Consider the following 18,888-nt stretch of genomic DNA (forward strand, 5'->3'; position numbering starts at 1 on the left):
ACTCCCACATTCACACTTTTCCTCAAGACATATTTATTTTTCTGTTGTTATCAAAACAGTCCAGAAATAGTTCGCTCTCATTTATTTATTTTCTTCCTTAGATAAGAAGACACAATTTGCCGATTGTACACAATCGCGGCAGCAGCCGCGCTGGAGTCCACATAGGATGTGTCATTATGATTCATGCACAAGTGACGGGCTCGGATTCACACCTAATCAAATTAAACAAGAGCCCGGCCGGTTGTTACATTTTTAGCATTGGCGAGCCTTTTATAAAGACTCCAAACGTTTGAGTCTTAGTCTAAAAGCTGGACGGATTACTCATGAACAACTCCTCAACTCTGTGCACATTTTCCACCAATAGTGGACGAGCCTGGTTATGTATACGGAGCTGGATTTGCGCTGCATCGTATTATTTCCACTAGATATCCTTCTACATGTGCAGTATTTACTCTTTAAACTTTTGTATCTAACATAGAACAGTTTTATCTCTGGGAATCTGACAATCGCTATTAATAACTGCTCCACATGATAACTGGTTCAAAAGAAACACACATCTATGGGAATACTAGATTATTGATGTATTATGTAAATGTAAACTGATAATTTGACTTTGAGATTTCCAGATAGTTTTCTTATGATTATATAAGATTGAAAACAGCCCATAGTTATAATCAACGACTGTCCCGTACCCGTAATGTTCTATAACATTAACAGTATAACAAACCGGTTAAGTACAACTGTCTTCCTGCTGATACTGTAAAAAAAACAAAGACAAATTCCCCAAAAGTTAAAATAAGATTGCGTAATTCTGTTTGTTTTTTTCACGCGTGGCAGTAATTTCTAAAATGTTGTCACCAGCACAGCCGTTGCCTCTGTGCTGGATGCTTAGAGGTCAAATCTGAATACAGAGCACAACACCTGCATAATGACTTTGGGTGGGCAAGATTTTCTAGTGCAGATTTTGTGCTTATCTAATCATCTTTCCTCAACCCTCTGCGCAGCCTTTGTATAGCTGCAATAAAGCGTAACTTTCACCTCCTCACCTCCGCACTTATTGCCTGTGGAAATACCCAGCGTGCTCAGATCGCGTACGAACCAGCAAGAAAGACCTCTTTGATGCGCTTTAAAGCAGATGTGGACAAGCCAGTTAACGGGTTATTCGTTGAATTTAGTGTTAAAATAATACGTTATCAGAACTATTTCAAAACTAAGTAAAAGTGAAGGATTTTAGATTATAGAAAAAATACATGGAGTACATTTTAAACTAATAGCTGATACTTTCCAGGTCACTTGGTCTACGATAGAAGAAGCTTCTTTTCTCAAGGATAATCCTGTATTTTAATCTTTTCTCAGCTTTCATTTGTGTTATTTATATTGAGCTCGACTGCACGAAGCAAAACAAAAAAGGCTCAACGTGTGTTTTTCATAAACAGAGAGAATTCTGGGTATATGGAGAAAAAAAACTCTTGCAGCGAACCTCTTCCCAAAGTGCTGAAGCTTCAGGGCATTTAATTAACCACAAGACTGGAATTAAGGCCACAGTTCGACCTACACAAAATTGTTTTTGACTCTCCGGAAGCGTCTCAGTCGTAGTTCCTTTTTATTCAAATGGGTTATATTTAAGGAGCGACTTCCGATGTTTATGACAAAGAATTAGCGACAAAAATCCCCAACGAAATATGTAACGAGCTGTGGCCTGTGTCCTACTTTCCTGTGGCGGCTTTTCTGACTGAGCCGTGCCGCCGCGTCACACACATCAGGACCCGGCAGTTAAAAAGTTTGTCGTCTTTGAATCCCCCCCGTAGTAGTTGTGTACCCATGTTGTTGCAGGGCTACCTGCGCCAGTGCAGGAAGCGCGTGGACATGTTTAATGATGACCAGCTGAGGGTCATCTTCGGGAACATCGAGGACATCTTCCGCTTCCAGATGGGCTTCGTGAGAGACTTGGAGAAACAGTACAACACGGATGACCCCCACCTTTCTGAAATCGGGCCGTGCTTTTTAGAACACGTGAGTTCAAATGGTGTTTTTCTCTCTCTCTCCCTCTCTCTCTCTCTCTCTCTCTCTCTCTAGTGTTTTCCTTTCATAAAAAAAAGCTTTGGAAAAAAACAAAACTTGATGTCCAGCGGAGAGCGGCCATAATTGCAAATCATTTTGTTCGGTGTGTTATCTCAAGATCAGAATTTAATTATCTCGTTATCATGAGATAACAGTTAAGCTGTGGCTATAATTAAGTCACCAGCAGACTGTTTTTTTTTAGATAATGAGATAATTAAGTCATGATCTCCAAAAAAAAAAAGCAGCTCTAATAAAAATTTTAGCGACCGGAGCTGCTCCTCCGTACATCTTGGCTCGCTTCTCCCCTGCATGTTTTATTAAAAAGAGGATTGCGTTTCATATTTTTCCCCCTCTCATCTTGTGTCTCTCTGCTTTTTTAATCTACAGCAAGATGGTTTTTGGATCTACTCAGAATACTGTAACAACCACTTGGATGCCTGTATGGAGCTGAGCAAACTGATGAGGGATGGCAGGTACCAGCACTTCTTCGAGGCCTGTCGGCTCCTCCAGCAAATGATTGACATTGCCATAGACGGCTTCTTGCTCACCCCTGTCCAGAAAATCTGCAAATATCCACTCCAATTGGCTGAGCTTCTCAAATACACTGGGCAGGAGCACAGGTAATGTACGCTTTTGTCCACAGTCACATTTAACGTGTTGCTTTTGATGCTTTGACGCTATTGAGATGCATCATTGTGTTCCTGATGCATTGTGTCGCTATGCAGTCGTTGCAGGTGTTGGGTTTGTTCGACCGGAGCGGTGATTATTCATGCATGAACTGAAACAAATGTTATTTTGCACTGTTTTGCGAGCTTTCTGTGAATGTCGTGGAGGAAAACGTTTCATCAAGGAATCTCAGTTGCGTTGACAATGTACACCACAACACTGCTCTTCACCACCACGTCGCGTCAACTTCATCTCAACACATGGACATAGGATCATTGCACAGAACTCTGCATATACATACTGTGTACATTGCAGATTAAATATGAATTTGGGCTTTTGCTGGCACACGTACGTGCGCCAACACACACACAGCGTGCACCGTACAGAAGCACGGTAAACATTTGCCGATACGAGAGCATCCAGATGTGCAAACTCATGCGTGCAAGCCCACAGAAACATGGCGCGAGTGATTCAGCGTGTCTCAGCCAGCTCCAGGTCATTGACAAAGCACGCGTTCTCAGCCAGAGAGGGACAGGTGCCAGCTCTGCCTGCCAGATCACAGTGTTTGACTGTTTGGAGCTGCAGAGAAGCTGCCTGCTCTCTGTTGCACACACACACACACACACACACATGCACACAAACACATGCACACACACACAGGCGCAGGCATTATCTTCCAAAGTGAGGATTGGATCCGTTGCATATCTAAGCTAGAGGGATAAATCCAGCTCAGTTAGCATAGACACAGTCAGAGTTAACTGTGGATAGAGAAAGTGGCTGATTAGATTTTAATGGAAGCATGTTATTTTCACTGTGTTCCTGCAGACTTACTGCCGCTACTTGAGTTTATAACCTCAGTCTTTTAATAGGCTACTCTGTATCACTCACTGCTGCAACATTACATGTGTTTTTTTTTTGTTTTTTTTTTCTTTTTTAATGGGTGGCCGAACTCCAAGAGCTATAAATTTGACCCTTTAACACCACGGGAGTACTTATGTATACACTGTGTCCGTAGTGATTATCGATACGTGGCAGCAGCGCTGGCAGTAATGCGGAACGTCACTCAGCAGATAAACGAGAGGAAGAGGAGGCTGGAGAACATCGACAAGATCGCCCAGTGGCAAGCCTCTGTTCTGGACTGGGAGGTATGTGTATGTATTGACTGTGGAGTTCGTCCGAAGCATCTGATGTCGTTTTTTTACTGGCAGATTCTGGCCCAGTCTGTTTAAGCCATCTGTGTGGTCATATTGCCCAGGGACGTACAGACTTAATTTACAATTTACATCTCACTATTTTAATTCAATCAGTAGAGACTTTCTCAAAGTCAGAATTGTGGAGAGTCTTTGGTGATTAGATCCATTTGTGACTGAGTCATATTTAGGTATTTAGGAAGAGGGGGGGGGGACGCTGGTGGAGAAGGGGATGAAGAATTAGCTGAAGATCTGGATGATTTGAGGCTGGACTCTGGGTGAGCTCAGTGGGAGAAACTGTGAGCGCTGGATGTGGTGAAGACTAGAGGGAAATGTTGCAGGGATTTCATTTACTTTGATATTTCTCCACGTCACTCCTTGACTCACTTAAATGTTTGCCTTGTTTTCACAAACCAAAAATGAAATATTCTCAATTTTTCACTTTTCAACATCATGGAGTGGCGCAGCAATTTGGTACTGCGCTCTCAGAAAGTTGAAGGACTTGTTGGAGACCGACAATGGTCAAAATAGACGCAGCAGAGATATCACAACTTTTGGTTTAGCTAAAAATCCCATGATGCAACAAGATAGCATTTGTTGTTAGACTTCCCCTGCCTGGTGAACAATACACCCGATTCGATTATGGTTTAACTTGCACCAAACTTTAAAACTACTTTAAAATCAAGGATTCAATTTAAACCTCACTTTAAACATCAGTTGAATTTTGACTCTAAACCTAGATCAAATTAAGTTATTTTGCACCCAAACATTAAACTACAATATGATCCAGTTTTAACCTTAAACTCTTTTGAGATGGATTGAGAGAAAAAACAACAACATCAAGTTCAAGCTAAAGTAAACTAAAGTTACTAAGTACAAAGAACTTTGAGCTGGTTGTGTAACCATCTCTGCTGTATCTACACGACCTACATAAGCAAACAACTGGGGCAGTCCTTGATTACAGAGACTCTTAGTCGACTTACGCTCAGAAGATCTTGTAGCCAAATCGATTATTTGATTTAACTAACAGATCGGTAAAACTGAGTTTCTGCACAGAGAATCAGGCCAAAGCAACTCTTGAAACCTTGTTATTGTCTGGCCGGACTGGTGGGAAACTGTTACAGAGCTGACCACCAAGATGAGACGGGCAGTAAAAGAAATACAGCCGTGCTCCATCTCTCAGCTTCTCTGCCAAGCCACCGCTAGTAATGTTAGGCCAGATGACTTTTTAGCTAGCTAGCTAGCTCGGTAGCTATTAGCCACAGGAGACACTACACAACTATTCCCACATGCTAGACTCTCTGCCAGGTGACATTTTAGCTAGTTAGCTAGCTCCCTAGCTATTAGCCACAGGAGACACTGCACGCGTGCTGGACTCTCTGCCAGGTGACATTTTAGCTAGTTAGCTAGCTCCCTAGCTATTAGCCACGGGAGACACTGCACAACTATTCCCACATGCTGGACTCTCTGCCAGGTGACTTTTAAGCTAGTTAGCTAGCTCTCTAGCTACAGAAGACGCTACACAACTATTCCCACACGCTGCACTCTCTGCCAGGTGACTTTTAAGCGAGTTAGCTAGCTCCCTAGCTATTAGCCACAGGAGACACTGCACAACTATTCCCACACGCTGGACTCTCTGCCAGGTGACTTTTAAGCTAGTTAGCTAGCTCTCTAGCTACAGAAGACGCTACACAACTATTCCCACACGCTGCACTCTCTGCCAGGTGACTTTTAAGCAAGTTAGCTAGCTCCCTAGCTATTAGCCACGGGAGACACTGCACAACTATTCCCATGTGCTGGACTCTCTGCTGGAACGTGTGTCTTTTATGCATTTGCATCGCATTGCTTTGTTGCACCTATGAGTATCTTCTTCCCTCACGTGTTGTGTGTGTATCTGTGTCTCTAGGGGGATGATATCTTGGACAGGAGCTCGGAGCTCATCTACACTGGGGAGTTGTCATGGATCTATCAGCCCTATGGACGCAGCCAGCAGCGAGTCTTCTTCCTCTTTGATCACCAACTGGTGCTCTGTAAGAAGGTAGGCGCTCTCTTTCTCTTTGTTCGCTTCCTTCCTTCCTTTTTCTTGAAGACCTTATTGGCTGGGGGAAAAAAAGCTGAAAAAGCTAAAACACCCGCCCGTGGGTCTGTGTTCCTGAAATGGCTGGTGGCGGAGAGACGCTTGGAGACCACGCGGCGCCTATAAGCGCACTTGAGAGCTGCAAACTGATGACATAATACCTCATGAGACTCAACCAAATCCTTGGCACCTTTCACAAAACGGAGCGGCGGTAGTTTGGGCTCCAATGCACCGAGGCTGCGCTCTCCTGTCAGTCTGATGTTAGCGCTCGACTAGACCCCACGATGCATGGAGACACAGACACGAACTGCAGACAAACACACAAAGGCCGAAGAACTGAGGCATCGCACGCATGTGTACACACACGGAGGAGCAATACTTTCACCGGGACGCGGGCAAACACGCACACGAAATGAACAAACAAAGACGAACAGATATAGCGTCTCTCTGTTTTTTTTTTTCCTGCTTCGGCCTCACTTTTATCCTTCTCCAGCATCTCTGGCTCCAGAGATGAACTGCGGCGTTTCTGCAGATTCCCGCGTGCGTGATAGTGGTTCTGGTCCCACTAAATAAAAAACAGACTGCGTGTATAGATTTTAGTCTTTTCGCTCCTCACATCCTTCTCCAACGTCCTCAGTACGACATGTGTAATTTCAGCCCTCGGGGCGTGTAAGTATCACATTGCATGTTGCCTTCCATCTTTTCCGCTCATCTCTTCCTTATCAGCACACGGATGCAGATTCGTCTCGGCACGCTTATTAAAAAGATTCCCGCTCTCGTTTTTTTTTCTCTCTCTCTCTACCTTCGTTGACCTTATAGTGCGGCTGCTGGTAATTTGGTCCCTAAGGCAACAGTCAAGATGAGGACTTTGAATTTTTCTTATTCCTTCAAAGTAACACAGGTCAAGGTTACTTCTGGTTGATGAATGAGAATTGATTCGGATTTGCGTCTTTGTTTGTCCGATCCGATGGTGAACTGAGTATTGTTGGAGTTTGGGATGAGAAGACGTCCCCTCTGGTTTAAAAACTGTGATGAGATGTCAACTGACATATCATTGAATTTTTGCATTTTTCACATATTTTCTGACATTTTGTCCAATAATTCAGAGATAAATTGTAATTACTTGATGCTACCCTGTCATGGTGTGCAGTAGTTGAAGAATCTAAATGAAATATTCATAAGGTTTTGATATTTTTAGTCACAACGTTAGTGTCACACTCTGGTGTTTATCTGTACTTCACCGAGACATTCCTTATTTACTCTTGTACTGTCCACCATTATTTAAACATAGATTCATCATCTTCAAGATTTTCCTCAGACAAAACACCAAACCATTCTTCTGTTTTAGCTTCTCAAACAGAAACATTTGCAGCTTTAATATTTGGATTATAAATTGAGATGTCCTGGTATATTTCTGCACATTTTTTGACCAAGGGATGAAATTTGGGAAAATAACAGTGATGAAAATAATCATTGCCGAATACAGCAAAATCACTAACAAGCCTTAGAAAATAAGAAACTGGCAAGCGTAAGTTTCACAAAGACGGGATGTATCGCCCCGTGGATGTACATGACATTTTGCAGCCGTACCAAATAAACTAGTACGTGTGCTCTCCAGCGTGGAAAGAGTACTCTCTACCTTTTGTGATTTGGCACACTGCAGCGTGTTTGTATGTCTGGGCAGCAGATGGAAAGGGTTGCATAAGGCAGCAGACTCTCCGGGTACCAAGGGAAGGATGCTAGTTGACACCTCTAAGGTTCAGCACACACACACACATGCACATTAACAGCTCCCCCTCCTCCTCCTCCTCCTCCTCAGGATCTGATACGCCGGGACATCCTCTACTATAAGGGCCGCATCGACATGGACCGCTACGAGGTGCGGGACGCCATTGACGGGCGCGACGACGACTTCAACGTCAGCGTGAAGAACGCCTTCAAATTGTGCAACAAAGACAGCGAGGAGATCCACATCTTCCTGGCCAAGAAGCCGGAGGAGAAGATCCGCTGGCTCAGGGCCTTCCACGAGGAGAGGAAGATGGTGCAGGAGGACGAGAAAATCGGTTAGTCGCGCAGCTCCCCGTCCCTTCCCCCCCCCCCGTCTGTAAAAGCTTTAGTCTTATTCTACAATGGACGCGCTGTCCTTGTGCTGCAGAGGACGCCTTGTATTGTCACGAGAGCTAAAGTAGGTTGTGTGAAAACTAAACAAATGCTACGTATTATTCACTTGCCTTTTGCGACTCCGTTTGTCGGTCAGGTTTTGAGATCTCTGAGTACCAGAAGCGGCAGGCGGCCATGACGGTGAGAAAGGTGACCAAACAGAAAGGTGAGGCAACAAGAAGATATCAGGTGATTTCCCTTTTTCTTTTCTTCTCTGGTTCGCTCTGTCTTCTCATCGCTGTTTACTCTTTACTCCTTAACCTGCTCTCTTTTTTTTTTTTTTCTACTTTCTACACCTTTTTTTAAACACGCCTCCTTTGTTTATGAGTGGACCTAGACTATCTGTGTGCTACTACGTAAGCTAGAAAAAGTCACGTCGAATTCATGTCTTCTCGTTGTATTTACTTTCGATACACTTCCTTTGAGTTAAATGTCTTGTCGGGCCCGTACCGCGAGGTTGAATTGATATGAGTCGCGAAGCAGCTGTTAAGCATCAATGAAAAGACAGAGGGCTGTTTGCATGACGTATTGAGTTTAAAGGGTGATAGCGGTGTTGGTGACATGTGCGTCCTGTGTCCCGCTCGCCTCCAACCAATTCAAACTGCTTGCATTTGTTCTTTTACTGAGTTAGAGGGGTTGTCGGTGCCTATCGCCACTTATACCCAGATGTGCAAGGTAAACCTTGCACGTCTGGGTATAAAAAAAATATCTTTGGTTGATTCTGACTTCTGATGTGCACAAGAGTTTTATAGATATCTAAATTGCGGAACAAGGAGCGTTTACTTTATATTGTGTATTCAACAACTTGGCACCTTGAAGTCAGGAGAAACATCAGGGTGTTTGACTTATTTGGCGATTTGAACAAGTCTTGTTTGAAAAGCCAGATGTGTCAAACTACGGTAAAACTCCCAACAGCTGCCGACTACCTCAGTAACAGAAAAACATGTCGAGCAAGTTCTTTTTTTGAGATGCCAATTCCTCACCAAGCATCAGACAGAAGACCCACATGTCCAAAAAAACTGTTGGTATCATCCTTTAAGATTTAGCCATTTTAGTGCCAGGCTAGATGTTTGTACATTTTACCATTACAGATGTTCTTGCTATTGCCAGTTTTCACGATAAGCATGACCATCCATTGATAAAGTATTGATTAACCAATAACCCCCCCCCCCCCCCCCCACAACTTCCCCTCGCTGGAATGTTCTCTCTGACGTTGGGACGCCTGTAGACGTCCGTCAGAAGTAAATGTTGTGTGTTTCAAAGTGCTGTATGTGTACATGGCTGGCACAAGGTGAAGTACTCTCTTGAATTTCAGATTCATTTATAGATTTCATCTTGAGAAAGAGGGCCATGTTGTATGGACATGGTTTGAGAATGATAAAGGTATATGCATTAGAGTTCTCCTTAGAGCTAGCACAATAAGATGCCATGGCAACTGCTCAGCAGCATTGGGAGGTGTTGTGATTAACGTTGGCATTGGAGCATGCAGTCACAGTCCAATCTGTTTACAAGCATTATCTTGACTATCCAAGATGAAACAGGTAGATCAAACCCTTCGAACTGCTAAAAAAAAAACAGTGTTTGGCTAAATACCCCCCCACCACCATCCCTGCCTCCTAACAAGACACTGTTCCTCATCTTTTCATGTCTTCTTAAGATGCCATGGCAACTTTTGACTATTTCATCTCCCAATATCGATTGTATCTGATCTTCTAATTGCCCTAGCATAGCTGTGATGCTTGTAGACCGTAGCTCAACGGCGTCGTAGACCGTAGTCAAATGCATATTAACGGCTTCCTGTTGGCTCTTTTGTCGCCGTTCTCGTGTTCTCAAGTGTCGAGGGTGCTATTCAAACGAACCGCGCTGTCGGCAAAACGCGGCAGAACGACGTCTCTTCTCGTCCAAACGCCTCCTTTTTTTTCAACGTAGTCTGTTGTTTTTGGTTTGTTTTTTTCCCCGCCGTTTGTCCGCTACAGAGTTTGATTGAATAGCACCTTCAGTCTCCCTTGTGTCATCATCGCTCCAGCTGAATCCCACCCCGTCTCCCAATTCAGCTGTCATCGTATGATCATACTGTCACATGTCGTAGGTTTTAAAAAAAATACAGGAATGTTCACACCGAAGGCCCATTCTGTACGTCTACGTGCCTGTCGTCCTTTGGAAAGCATGACTCGGTGTTGTGTCTTTGTGTCTGTCCGAGGGATATTTTACTGACGCTGTTTCCTGTTTGCTATCCACCTCCTCTCTTCCTCTTCTTCTTCTTCTTCTTCTCTCGCTTTGTGCCCTGCGCTGCCTCCTTGTCCATCTCTCCCCTTCGCTCCCCCCTTCTTGCTCTCTTTTTTTTTTTTTTTTCCGCACCTGCCTTCTCAGGTGTAAACAGGTGCACGCCCCCCTCATACCCGCCCCCCCAGGACCCCCTCAGTGCGGGGCAGTATGAGGTATCGGAGGACATGGCACAAGGAGAGGTTTTTGAATTCAGTCAATCCAAAAGAGGCCAGGCTCCTTTCTGGCAGAATTTTAGTAGATTAGCTCCATTTAAGAAATAGAGATACACGGACTCTTCTGAAGGACCAGCTATTTTTCTTAGAAGCACTAAACACTGGAGGATCATGTCCCATGATGAAGAAAAATACAAGACACACACACACAGACAAGAGACTTTTGAAATCATGGACCATTGTTAATATATAGCGTGTGACTGGAAAGCAGCAAGAGGACTGAAGACTTGGATTTCAAACATTTGAGGAAAAATAACAAAAACTTTATAATTCATATGTGTCAGTAACGTTCTTAGTTTTCATGCTTCTCTCCGGCTGAGTCGCCTGTCAAGGAACTCTGCCCCCTCCCCATCCAATTCTGCATCTTCACGCCATCTGAATGTCCCAGAGTTATTTAGATTGTCATATTAATCCATTTCGAGTCCCATCATCTGGAGAGGAAACACACCGGGCCGAGGCCGGGAGGGGAGGAGAGGGGGAGGAGAGGGGAGGGGGGAGGGGCATTCCCGGTGGTGTGATTGTGTCGATCTTGCCGTGCTGCTATGTGAGATTTCTTGTTGCGTTCTTTCTGAATGTGAGATTAAATAACGACGCCACCCTCACCCCCCTCCCCCCTTCCCCTCCTCCTCTCCTTTCCCGGTGGCCTCTGAAGGACCTGTGATGCTCGACTGTCGGTCGTCACCTCTGAGTTAGACCCATTATTCCACTGATCACAGACCGGCCAGGCCGTCTGGATCCCCTCCTCACGCTCAACGCTCCATATGTTCCTCTCTCTCTCTCGCTGCTAGCATACAGTTACCCACAACACCACCACCACCACCATCTCACCAGGTCTGACGTCTCACAGTGTCTCCCTCACCCTCCCCCTCCATCTCCTGTCCTCTCTATCTCTTCTACCCACCTGTGAGTCAGTGGCTCTCGGAGGACGAGCTCCACTCTTTTTTTTTTTTTTGGAAACCTGCCATTGGCCATGATACGATGGGTCAGGGAACAAATCAATAGTTGGAACATCAATAGAATATTTTACATCCTTTCACCGACCACTTTTGACAGGGTATTCATAACCGCTCATGCCGACGATTCGACGAGAGAGAGAGAGAGAGAGAGAGAGAGAGAGAGAGAGAGCGCTTTTGCCCGCTTGGATGAAAACGGCCAGAGGGGCAGGAGGTTGGCGGCGCCGCGGCCTCACCTGCCTCGTGTCAGAGCCCCTCCCCCCTCCCCCCAGAGACCACCCCTGTAGCACTGTGCTGGCAGCTCACTGGGCGTTTTGGAAAGAGAGCAGCCGACCTCCGGGAAATCCACCGAGAGCGAAAAAGAGAAGTCGAAGCATTGGCCAAGGTGTAAAACTAATATCTCTTTTTCACGTCAGCTGTCAAAAAAACGAAAAGACTCCTTCGGTTTGGCTTGATTATTTTTCATGTTGCTCACTCTGTAAAAAAAAAAAAAAAAAAGCACAGCACACATTCAGTCCGAGGAGCGCTCTCTTTCCCCCTCGTTTAAGTCAGGAGCGACGCCAACGCGTGAGAATTGGGAACAAACCCTTAACCAGCACAAGGGGGAAACGGTCGAAAAAAAAGTGGATTTAATCTGCAGCGTGCAGGTGTCGTCTGCGTCTCTGAAGGCTGCAGCTTCAAAAATCCTGGCACTCCTCTCCCGTTTTGTTTCTCCCAGATCTTGATCCATGTTCTGGCGGGTTAGCTCGGCGCAGTTAAGTGATTTACACGGGACTGTGGCCTGATCACATTGTTGTGTTTAATCAACAACGCGGCCGCCGTGTGCGAGAGCCCGCCGCGCGCCGCCGCGCGCCGCCAGGCGCCGCCACGCGCCGCCAACAGAGGCGTCGGGAACGAGAGGATCCAAACGCAAATGACACGCGCCACCAAGGTCTATTCTTTTTCTACAGTTGGAATGTAAGTGGCTCACGAGTCCATTTGTGATCCTATTTCGACCTCCGATACAGAAGTACATTTTGTGTTGAGTTATATCACCCGATGGGACAGTACATATACAGTATGACAACTTGTGCAATGTGATATATCATCATATATCTTCACCGTTCACTACAACGTGATATGAAAGAGTTATATATCGTTCTATGTCATTTGTTTGCCTGCTTATGGGCCTTATAACCTACCGGAGAGGAGGAGGAGGAGGAGGAGGAGGAGGAGGAGAAGGAGAAAAAAAAAAGAGAGAGACCTTAGAATTGCTTTGTATGATGTGTAATTTATGTTTTTGTTTCAGTAAAGGAGGTTGAGAAATGCGTGCGTTGGCTGCTGGTGTCTGTAGCGACGGCTCCCGAGTGAGATTGCTTTTGGAAGATAATCCCCTGGTCTGGCACAGCGAAAAGATATGGTTCCCAGGCCATGATAACCTCAGGTCCCGTGCTACGCCCCACTCACCCCCATCCACCCCCACGACCCCTCCACCTCCCACCCATTCCCTTACTCCACGCCACCAACATACAGACACAAGCATGCAGGCAAACACACACACACACACACACACACAATCATGCGCACTTGCTGGCCCGTTCTGCTGCGGAGAAGAGAGATGCTATCTAACAGTGCCTTCCAGCATTCCACTAGTGATTATCTATTCAGTTTCACAGGCAGATTTGAATTAGTCATGTATTTTCCCTTCAGTGTGGGACTTGCATCTCTCTCTCTCTCTCTCTCTCCCTCTCTCTCTCTCTCTCTTTCTCTCTCTCTCTTTCTCTCTCTCTCTCATACACGATGGGAATTCCTCGTTCCCCAGTGCATGAGATCCACCCGGACAGAAACTTAGAGGTCAGGCCTTTTCCATACGAGTAGATACTGTGCCGTCTGACTGAAACACACCTTATTATATTATACCACACACGTACATAGCGGTAACTTTATTGCACAAAAAGAGGTTGATTCTAATTTTCAGATGTTTAGAAAACTACATAGAGTTCCTTATTAATTGTTATATTTACCATGCGGGAAGATGGTTTCATTTGAATATATAGTAGGAAGCCGATTTTCATTAGTCCAGATAGGTTTCACTTTTCAAAGTATATTATTAGCAGTGAGTTATGAATCAAAAGAAGAATCATCTATTTTACCTTTATCAGCTACACACTGTAAATAATGTAAAAAGAACAGATCATATATTTGGATATTGGTATTTTGCGTTGGAGACGAATGTTGTTCCAGTTCTAGCGTGCGGTAGACCTCAGTACAGGTAAATGCATGCTCGTGGCATCCGATATTTTGCATGAGACTTTAGACAACTCTTTACAGATTGTTTAGTTTCATTTAACTTCCAATGGGATTTTGTTTATTTCCAAACCATTTCACACGTGAGCCCACGCCATCCCGCTAAAGGGGAGGTCCTTTCCTCCGTCCGCCCGTCTCCTGCTCACGACACACCACCGGCTGTAGCGTCTGTTTTTATTTATTACGTAAGAGCGGACATCTTTCTCCCCCCCCCACCGCGCTGAGACAAAAGACTGAACTGAGAGGTGAGAGAAGTGAGAGGCACTGACGTTCTCCCGGCTCGGACGTAACCCCCCGCCACCGCCAACTGAAAAAACTTATTCCCAAGTCTTTATTTGCTCTTTTCTTTGACTCAAACCTGCACTTGTCATGGTCCAAACTGCCGGTTATTTTATTTTTGGGGGACTCCCATTAACCGCTGAGGAAAAACGGGTATCATTTTTCTATGACAACAGTGAACCAAATAGGAGTTAGCACTGATCATGGGTGTTTGTGTATAGATTTGTAGTCAAGCAGAAGAGCTGAATAAATGCGAAACCTCTCGGGATGAGCTAAAAATACACCTAATCCTGAAGACGCACACACACGCACACACACACATACACACACATAGTACTTCATTGCAATTCATATCATGCTCTTGTTTCTACTTAAGAAAATGATTCTTTAAAGTGTGCAATGACTTGACAGTACAAATTAATTCCTCACTTGTATTTATTGAATGCAGTATTAAATAGACCCATTTTGGCCACACTGTTCAAAAGGATGTAAACATTATTTTGTATTTCTTCTGATATAATTATCATTCTGACCTTGTGCTGAGAACTGAGGAGGACAGCGGTCCGCGTGGAAGATTTCTTTTTTTCTTCTTCTTCTTCTATTTCCTGTTATCAAACCAAGACAGCCAACTTAGCAGACTGTCCGTTGGATGCATCAGAGGTTGCTCAAGATTTGTGTATTCCTTCTTTCTTTTTTTTTAAAGTCCAGGGTGTGTGCGTGAGCCGCTCACACTCAGCATCGCGACATCTTCAGCGGGAGCTCCTCGCAGTGTAGTTTCAGAATAGTCAGGGTACAAACGGAGTCTTCAATGAGCCATATACGGATGTGGTGTTCAACGACAACAAGGTAAACAGGAGACTGACGTTCCAACGTTTGGAATGGATCCATTGTATATTACCATCTAGTTAAGGTCTGGATTTCTTTGCCTAACACAGAAAAATGTACTCACCGTATCCATATCCTTTGTCACCATATGCAAACATTTGTCGTTTTCTTTCTTGCTGGCCTTTTGAGTTTTGATTATTTGTTGTAGAAATGGAAAAAAAACCTGAAAAATAATGCCTATTCAATCCAGAAACTGTGAATGGGAGAGTGGAGATGTCAACTGTATGTACATTCTATGTTTTGATGTAATCAGAAGCACTGGGAATATGTTGTACTTCGCTGTAAAAATAAATCCATATCTGATATAGCTGTACTTTTGTTGAAAATAAAACCTCTACATAACTGCGTGTCGAGGCGTCAATGTGCGAGTGGGAGAGCATTGTGCTGGGCTTCCTGTTGTGTGACATCGTTTCCTGTTTGCGGGTCCAGATTCCCAACAGCCGACGCATTCCCTCCTTGGATGTGTTTCAGAGGAAAGATTCAAGGGCACGCAAACATGAGATGATAACGCTATCAGGGGAGGAGGGGGAACAATTATAACCAGAAACCAAAATAACCGTGCCGTAATCAATAAGTAATGAGACGCGGGGGGGGAAGAAACGTCCTCTTCCTCGTGTTTTAAAGTCCACATTATTGTGCGATGCAGACGGTCTGTGTGCACGTGAGTCCAGATGTGTCCGCGTGCGTGAATCTGTCATGGTGTGGCTGTACATGAGAGGAGAACAGCGCTAAAGGAAATGCGAAAAAAGGCACTGTGAAAGTTGGACAGGCTCAATAAGCAGTGTTACTGTGGTCTCTAGTGGTCAACCACGGTATTACACTGATAGGGGCCGAGTATCCAACATGGAGCCCCTTTTGGGACGTTCATCTTTTGCCGAAGACACTTCAATGAGGTTTGTAGAGCTTCAATAATAGTTCCATCTAAAGTTATTTGTCTATTTAGCAGGCACATGTTTCCATCTTCATACATAAATCATAAAAACAAGACTTCACGGCGCTCGCTGGGACAGTCCAGTGACCTTTTCGTACTTGTCGTACCCATGTCATCAAAAGTGAGGTATAAAAAAATTGTCACTGGCCATATGTTATGATGCTACAGTGAGCATCATATTTGTTCGGAGGTTTCGTGCTTCAGGTAGTTCCTCAGGATCAGAGGAACGTCCAAACTGTCGATGGCGGGCTCTTTATCGGCGAAGGGGAGATATCTCCGAATGGCAAGCCGAGTCTGAGACATCAGTGTTTTGGGACACACTGGAGCAAAAAGAGAGAGAGAGACAAAAAAAAGTCGGCTCAACACTTTGACACTTCGGTGTTTATACTGAACCAAACCAGCGGCGGTGTCTCACCTCTCTCCTTGAGCAGCAGGACCAGGGCTTCGTTCTGCTTTGTCGTCTTGTCGATGATCAGCGTGGGCAGAAACACGTCCGCCCCGAAGTCCACGAGCAGCTGGATGAACTCCGCCCCGCAGCCGTAACGCAGACACACCTCCAGGACGGTCTTCGGCTGCTTAATCCGGGCCAGCACCTTCTCGTCCGTGCAGTTGTAGTCGGGGTCGGCCCCGTGGAGAAGGAGCAGTTTGAAGCCGCCCAGGTGTCCGTACACGGCCGAGATGTACAGGGCCCCTCTGCAGGTCGTGGCGTTGGAGGCCCACTCGGGGGCCCTGGCCCTGGCGTCCACCTCGGCTCCGAAGCGCAGCAGCTCCCGCAGCACGGCCACGTCGCCCTCGCGGGCCGCCGTCAGCAGCGGCGAGCAGTTGTTGTGCTGGCTGCCGTTGGGATCGGCGCCGGCCTTCAGCAGGGCGACCACGCAGTCCAGGTGTTTCCCGCTGACGGCTGTGAACAGGGGCGTCTGGGCCTTCACGTCCAGGCTGTCGACCTGGATTCAAACACATGGCGGCGACGCCGAGGCGTTGCGGTTTGGTGATCCAACACCGTCGATACGCGTCATTACGGCTGTATTATCTGACACGGCATTGACGTATTCTCGCCTCTCAATTTGTGTTTATTTATTTATCCGATGACTTGAAATCCAATATTCACTCTCATTTTAACACTGTTTCGATCTCCCCCAACTCCTGAGGGAAATATCCAGCTTATTAGCGGCTAAATGATCCGCTATATCCCGCGCTAATCCCCTAACATTGTCAATTTGCTGTTGTCTGCTGGTGGATATAGGAAATAGTGGGAAACAGCTGCCTGCTGCTTCTGGAGACAACTTTATTGAAGCAAAGCTAAAGCTAACAAAGAGGTTTCTGAGAACGGAGGTGAAGTGCAGGAGTGGGTACTAACTTTGCGAGGGCCCTTACATATTACACTTAACCATCTGATCCAATGTTCATATAAAATATTGATGAGTGCAGCTTTAATGCATCTAATTGAATCTAATTTTTTACTCTTATTTTTGAGAGGTGGGGAAAAAAAAGACCTGCAGGAATTATCTCGTCTACCTTTTTGAGCTTTTTTAAATAAAATTTCTGACGCCTGAGTGCAAAAAGTGTCCATTGCACCCACCTGCTGTCCCACCCGCCTCCCGCCATCGAAGGTGCATCCACACTTGCCGCAGTACAACAAAACGCCTTCTCCGTGTCTCACCTGTGCGCCGTGCTCCAGCAGCAACTCCAAGCACCTCAGGTGTCCCAGAGCGGCGGCGCTGCGCAACGGGGTCACCGGGACCCCCCACCCGCTCCGAGCGTTCACAGACCTCCTGTATCTCTCCTGAGACAGGAGCTCGCAGAGCAGAGTCACGTCGTCGGCGCCCACGGCGTCGTTCAAGGCCCGACTCTGCTCGCCGTCCTCGTCCTCCTCCTTCGGCTGCAGCAGGGAGAAGATCTTTGAAATGTCCATCAAACTCATGTTGACAGCTCGGCCCAGAACCATGACGTAACCTCCCGGCCGCCTGCGAGTCAGAGCTCCTACGTCTGCGACGGGCGGAAAATGTCAGAGAGTGACGGTAATACGTCCAAACACACAAATGCACAGCTGACGCCCCGGGTTATTTTTGTGAGGCGTGATTCTTCTTTTCAACGTGTGGAGTTCTTGCGTGGAAGAAAAATAATGACTTCTTTTTTGTCACGCAGTTTGTTTAGACGACACAGCTACTGCACATCAGACAAATCACAGCGCTGCAGCTTAAATCAAAGACACACACGAGTACATTTCACACTCAACAAGACACTCACCTCAACTAGTTGTTCGCTGGTGTGTGTGTTTTCCCAAAGACATTCGAAGAGAAGACAAGTTAAACAGCTTCAAAAACCCATGAAAAGTCACGTGGGGGAACGAAGGAAAGGAAAAGTCCTCCAAGGAGTGTGTGATGCTTCCGCAGGAGCTGTGAGTTGTGAAAAGCACAGTATGGTGTGCGTGTGTGTGTGTGTGTGTGTGTTGACAGACAGAGGTGACCAGATCTCCTTTCTGGGGGGTAGGGGGCTAATTTTAGGCCACAGATGGGCCTGGCTGAACTTCCATTCTTGGAGAGTCCAGGCTCAGGGTTATAATTAGAAAGGTGTTGCGAGTGTGACAGTCAGTCGGTGATTGTGTCCGGAATATTAAAAAAACTCAATTGAAATTGGGACTTCTGTGTCTCTGTACAGCATGGAGGAGCATAATTCTCCACTTATTGTCTTTTTTCGAACAGGTACGAAAGACACGACGGTTGCCCCAATGTGACCACAAAGCCAAACGACCAATGAGAACGGCCGCTAGTTTGCCTCTACGTGCCCCGCCGTCACATGTCTCCTGTCTCCCTGATTTGCACCGAGGCATCAGGGGCAGAGCCCAAAAAAATGCTAAGTATTTGTGGTCTTTATAATGCCCAACCCCCCTCCCTCCCTGCAA

The 18,888-nt window shown here is 45.7% G+C and overlaps 2 protein-coding genes across 13 annotated transcripts in view; one reads left to right on the top strand and one right to left on the bottom strand.

Annotated features, from left to right (window-relative positions):
* The window catches only part of LOC137789807 (rho guanine nucleotide exchange factor 9), a 34,285-nt gene extending 21,827 nt beyond the window's left edge, over positions 1 to 12,458 (top strand). For 8 of the 12 annotated variants that reach the window (XM_068583705.1, XM_068583694.1, XM_068583667.1 and 5 more), the window contains 7 exons: positions 1,834 to 2,013; positions 2,449 to 2,681; positions 3,743 to 3,872; positions 5,824 to 5,955; positions 7,814 to 8,057; positions 8,252 to 8,320; positions 10,525 to 12,458. In XM_068583705.1, coding sequence (XP_068439806.1) covers positions 1,834 to 2,013; positions 2,449 to 2,681; positions 3,743 to 3,872; positions 5,824 to 5,955; positions 7,814 to 8,057; positions 8,252 to 8,320; positions 10,525 to 10,700 — 1,164 coding nt within the window. In that variant the 3' untranslated portion in view covers positions 10,701 to 12,458. The other 4 variants (XM_068583650.1, XM_068583626.1, XM_068583675.1 and 1 more) reach the window with 4 other exon arrangements.
* A 2,395-nt stretch (positions 12,459 to 14,853) lies between these two features.
* Positions 14,854 to 18,347, bottom strand: asb12b (ankyrin repeat and SOCS box-containing 12b). The gene is made up of 4 exons (XM_068583718.1): positions 18,234 to 18,347; positions 17,647 to 17,972; positions 16,402 to 16,930; positions 14,854 to 16,306 (listed from the first exon to the last, which is right to left on the bottom strand). The coding sequence occupies exons 2-4, from the start codon at positions 17,929 to 17,931 to the stop codon at positions 16,161 to 16,163; spliced, it is 960 nt and encodes a 319-aa protein (XP_068439819.1). The 5' UTR covers positions 17,932 to 17,972; positions 18,234 to 18,347; the 3' UTR covers positions 14,854 to 16,160.
* Positions 18,348 to 18,888: the final 541 nt, after the last annotated feature.

This window comes from Clinocottus analis, unplaced genomic scaffold (genome assembly GCF_023055335.1).
Source record: "Clinocottus analis isolate CAN_PGR_092001 unplaced genomic scaffold, fCliAna1.0.p SCAF_10, whole genome shotgun sequence".
Classification (NCBI taxonomy): Eukaryota; Metazoa; Chordata; class Actinopteri; order Perciformes; family Cottidae; genus Clinocottus; species Clinocottus analis.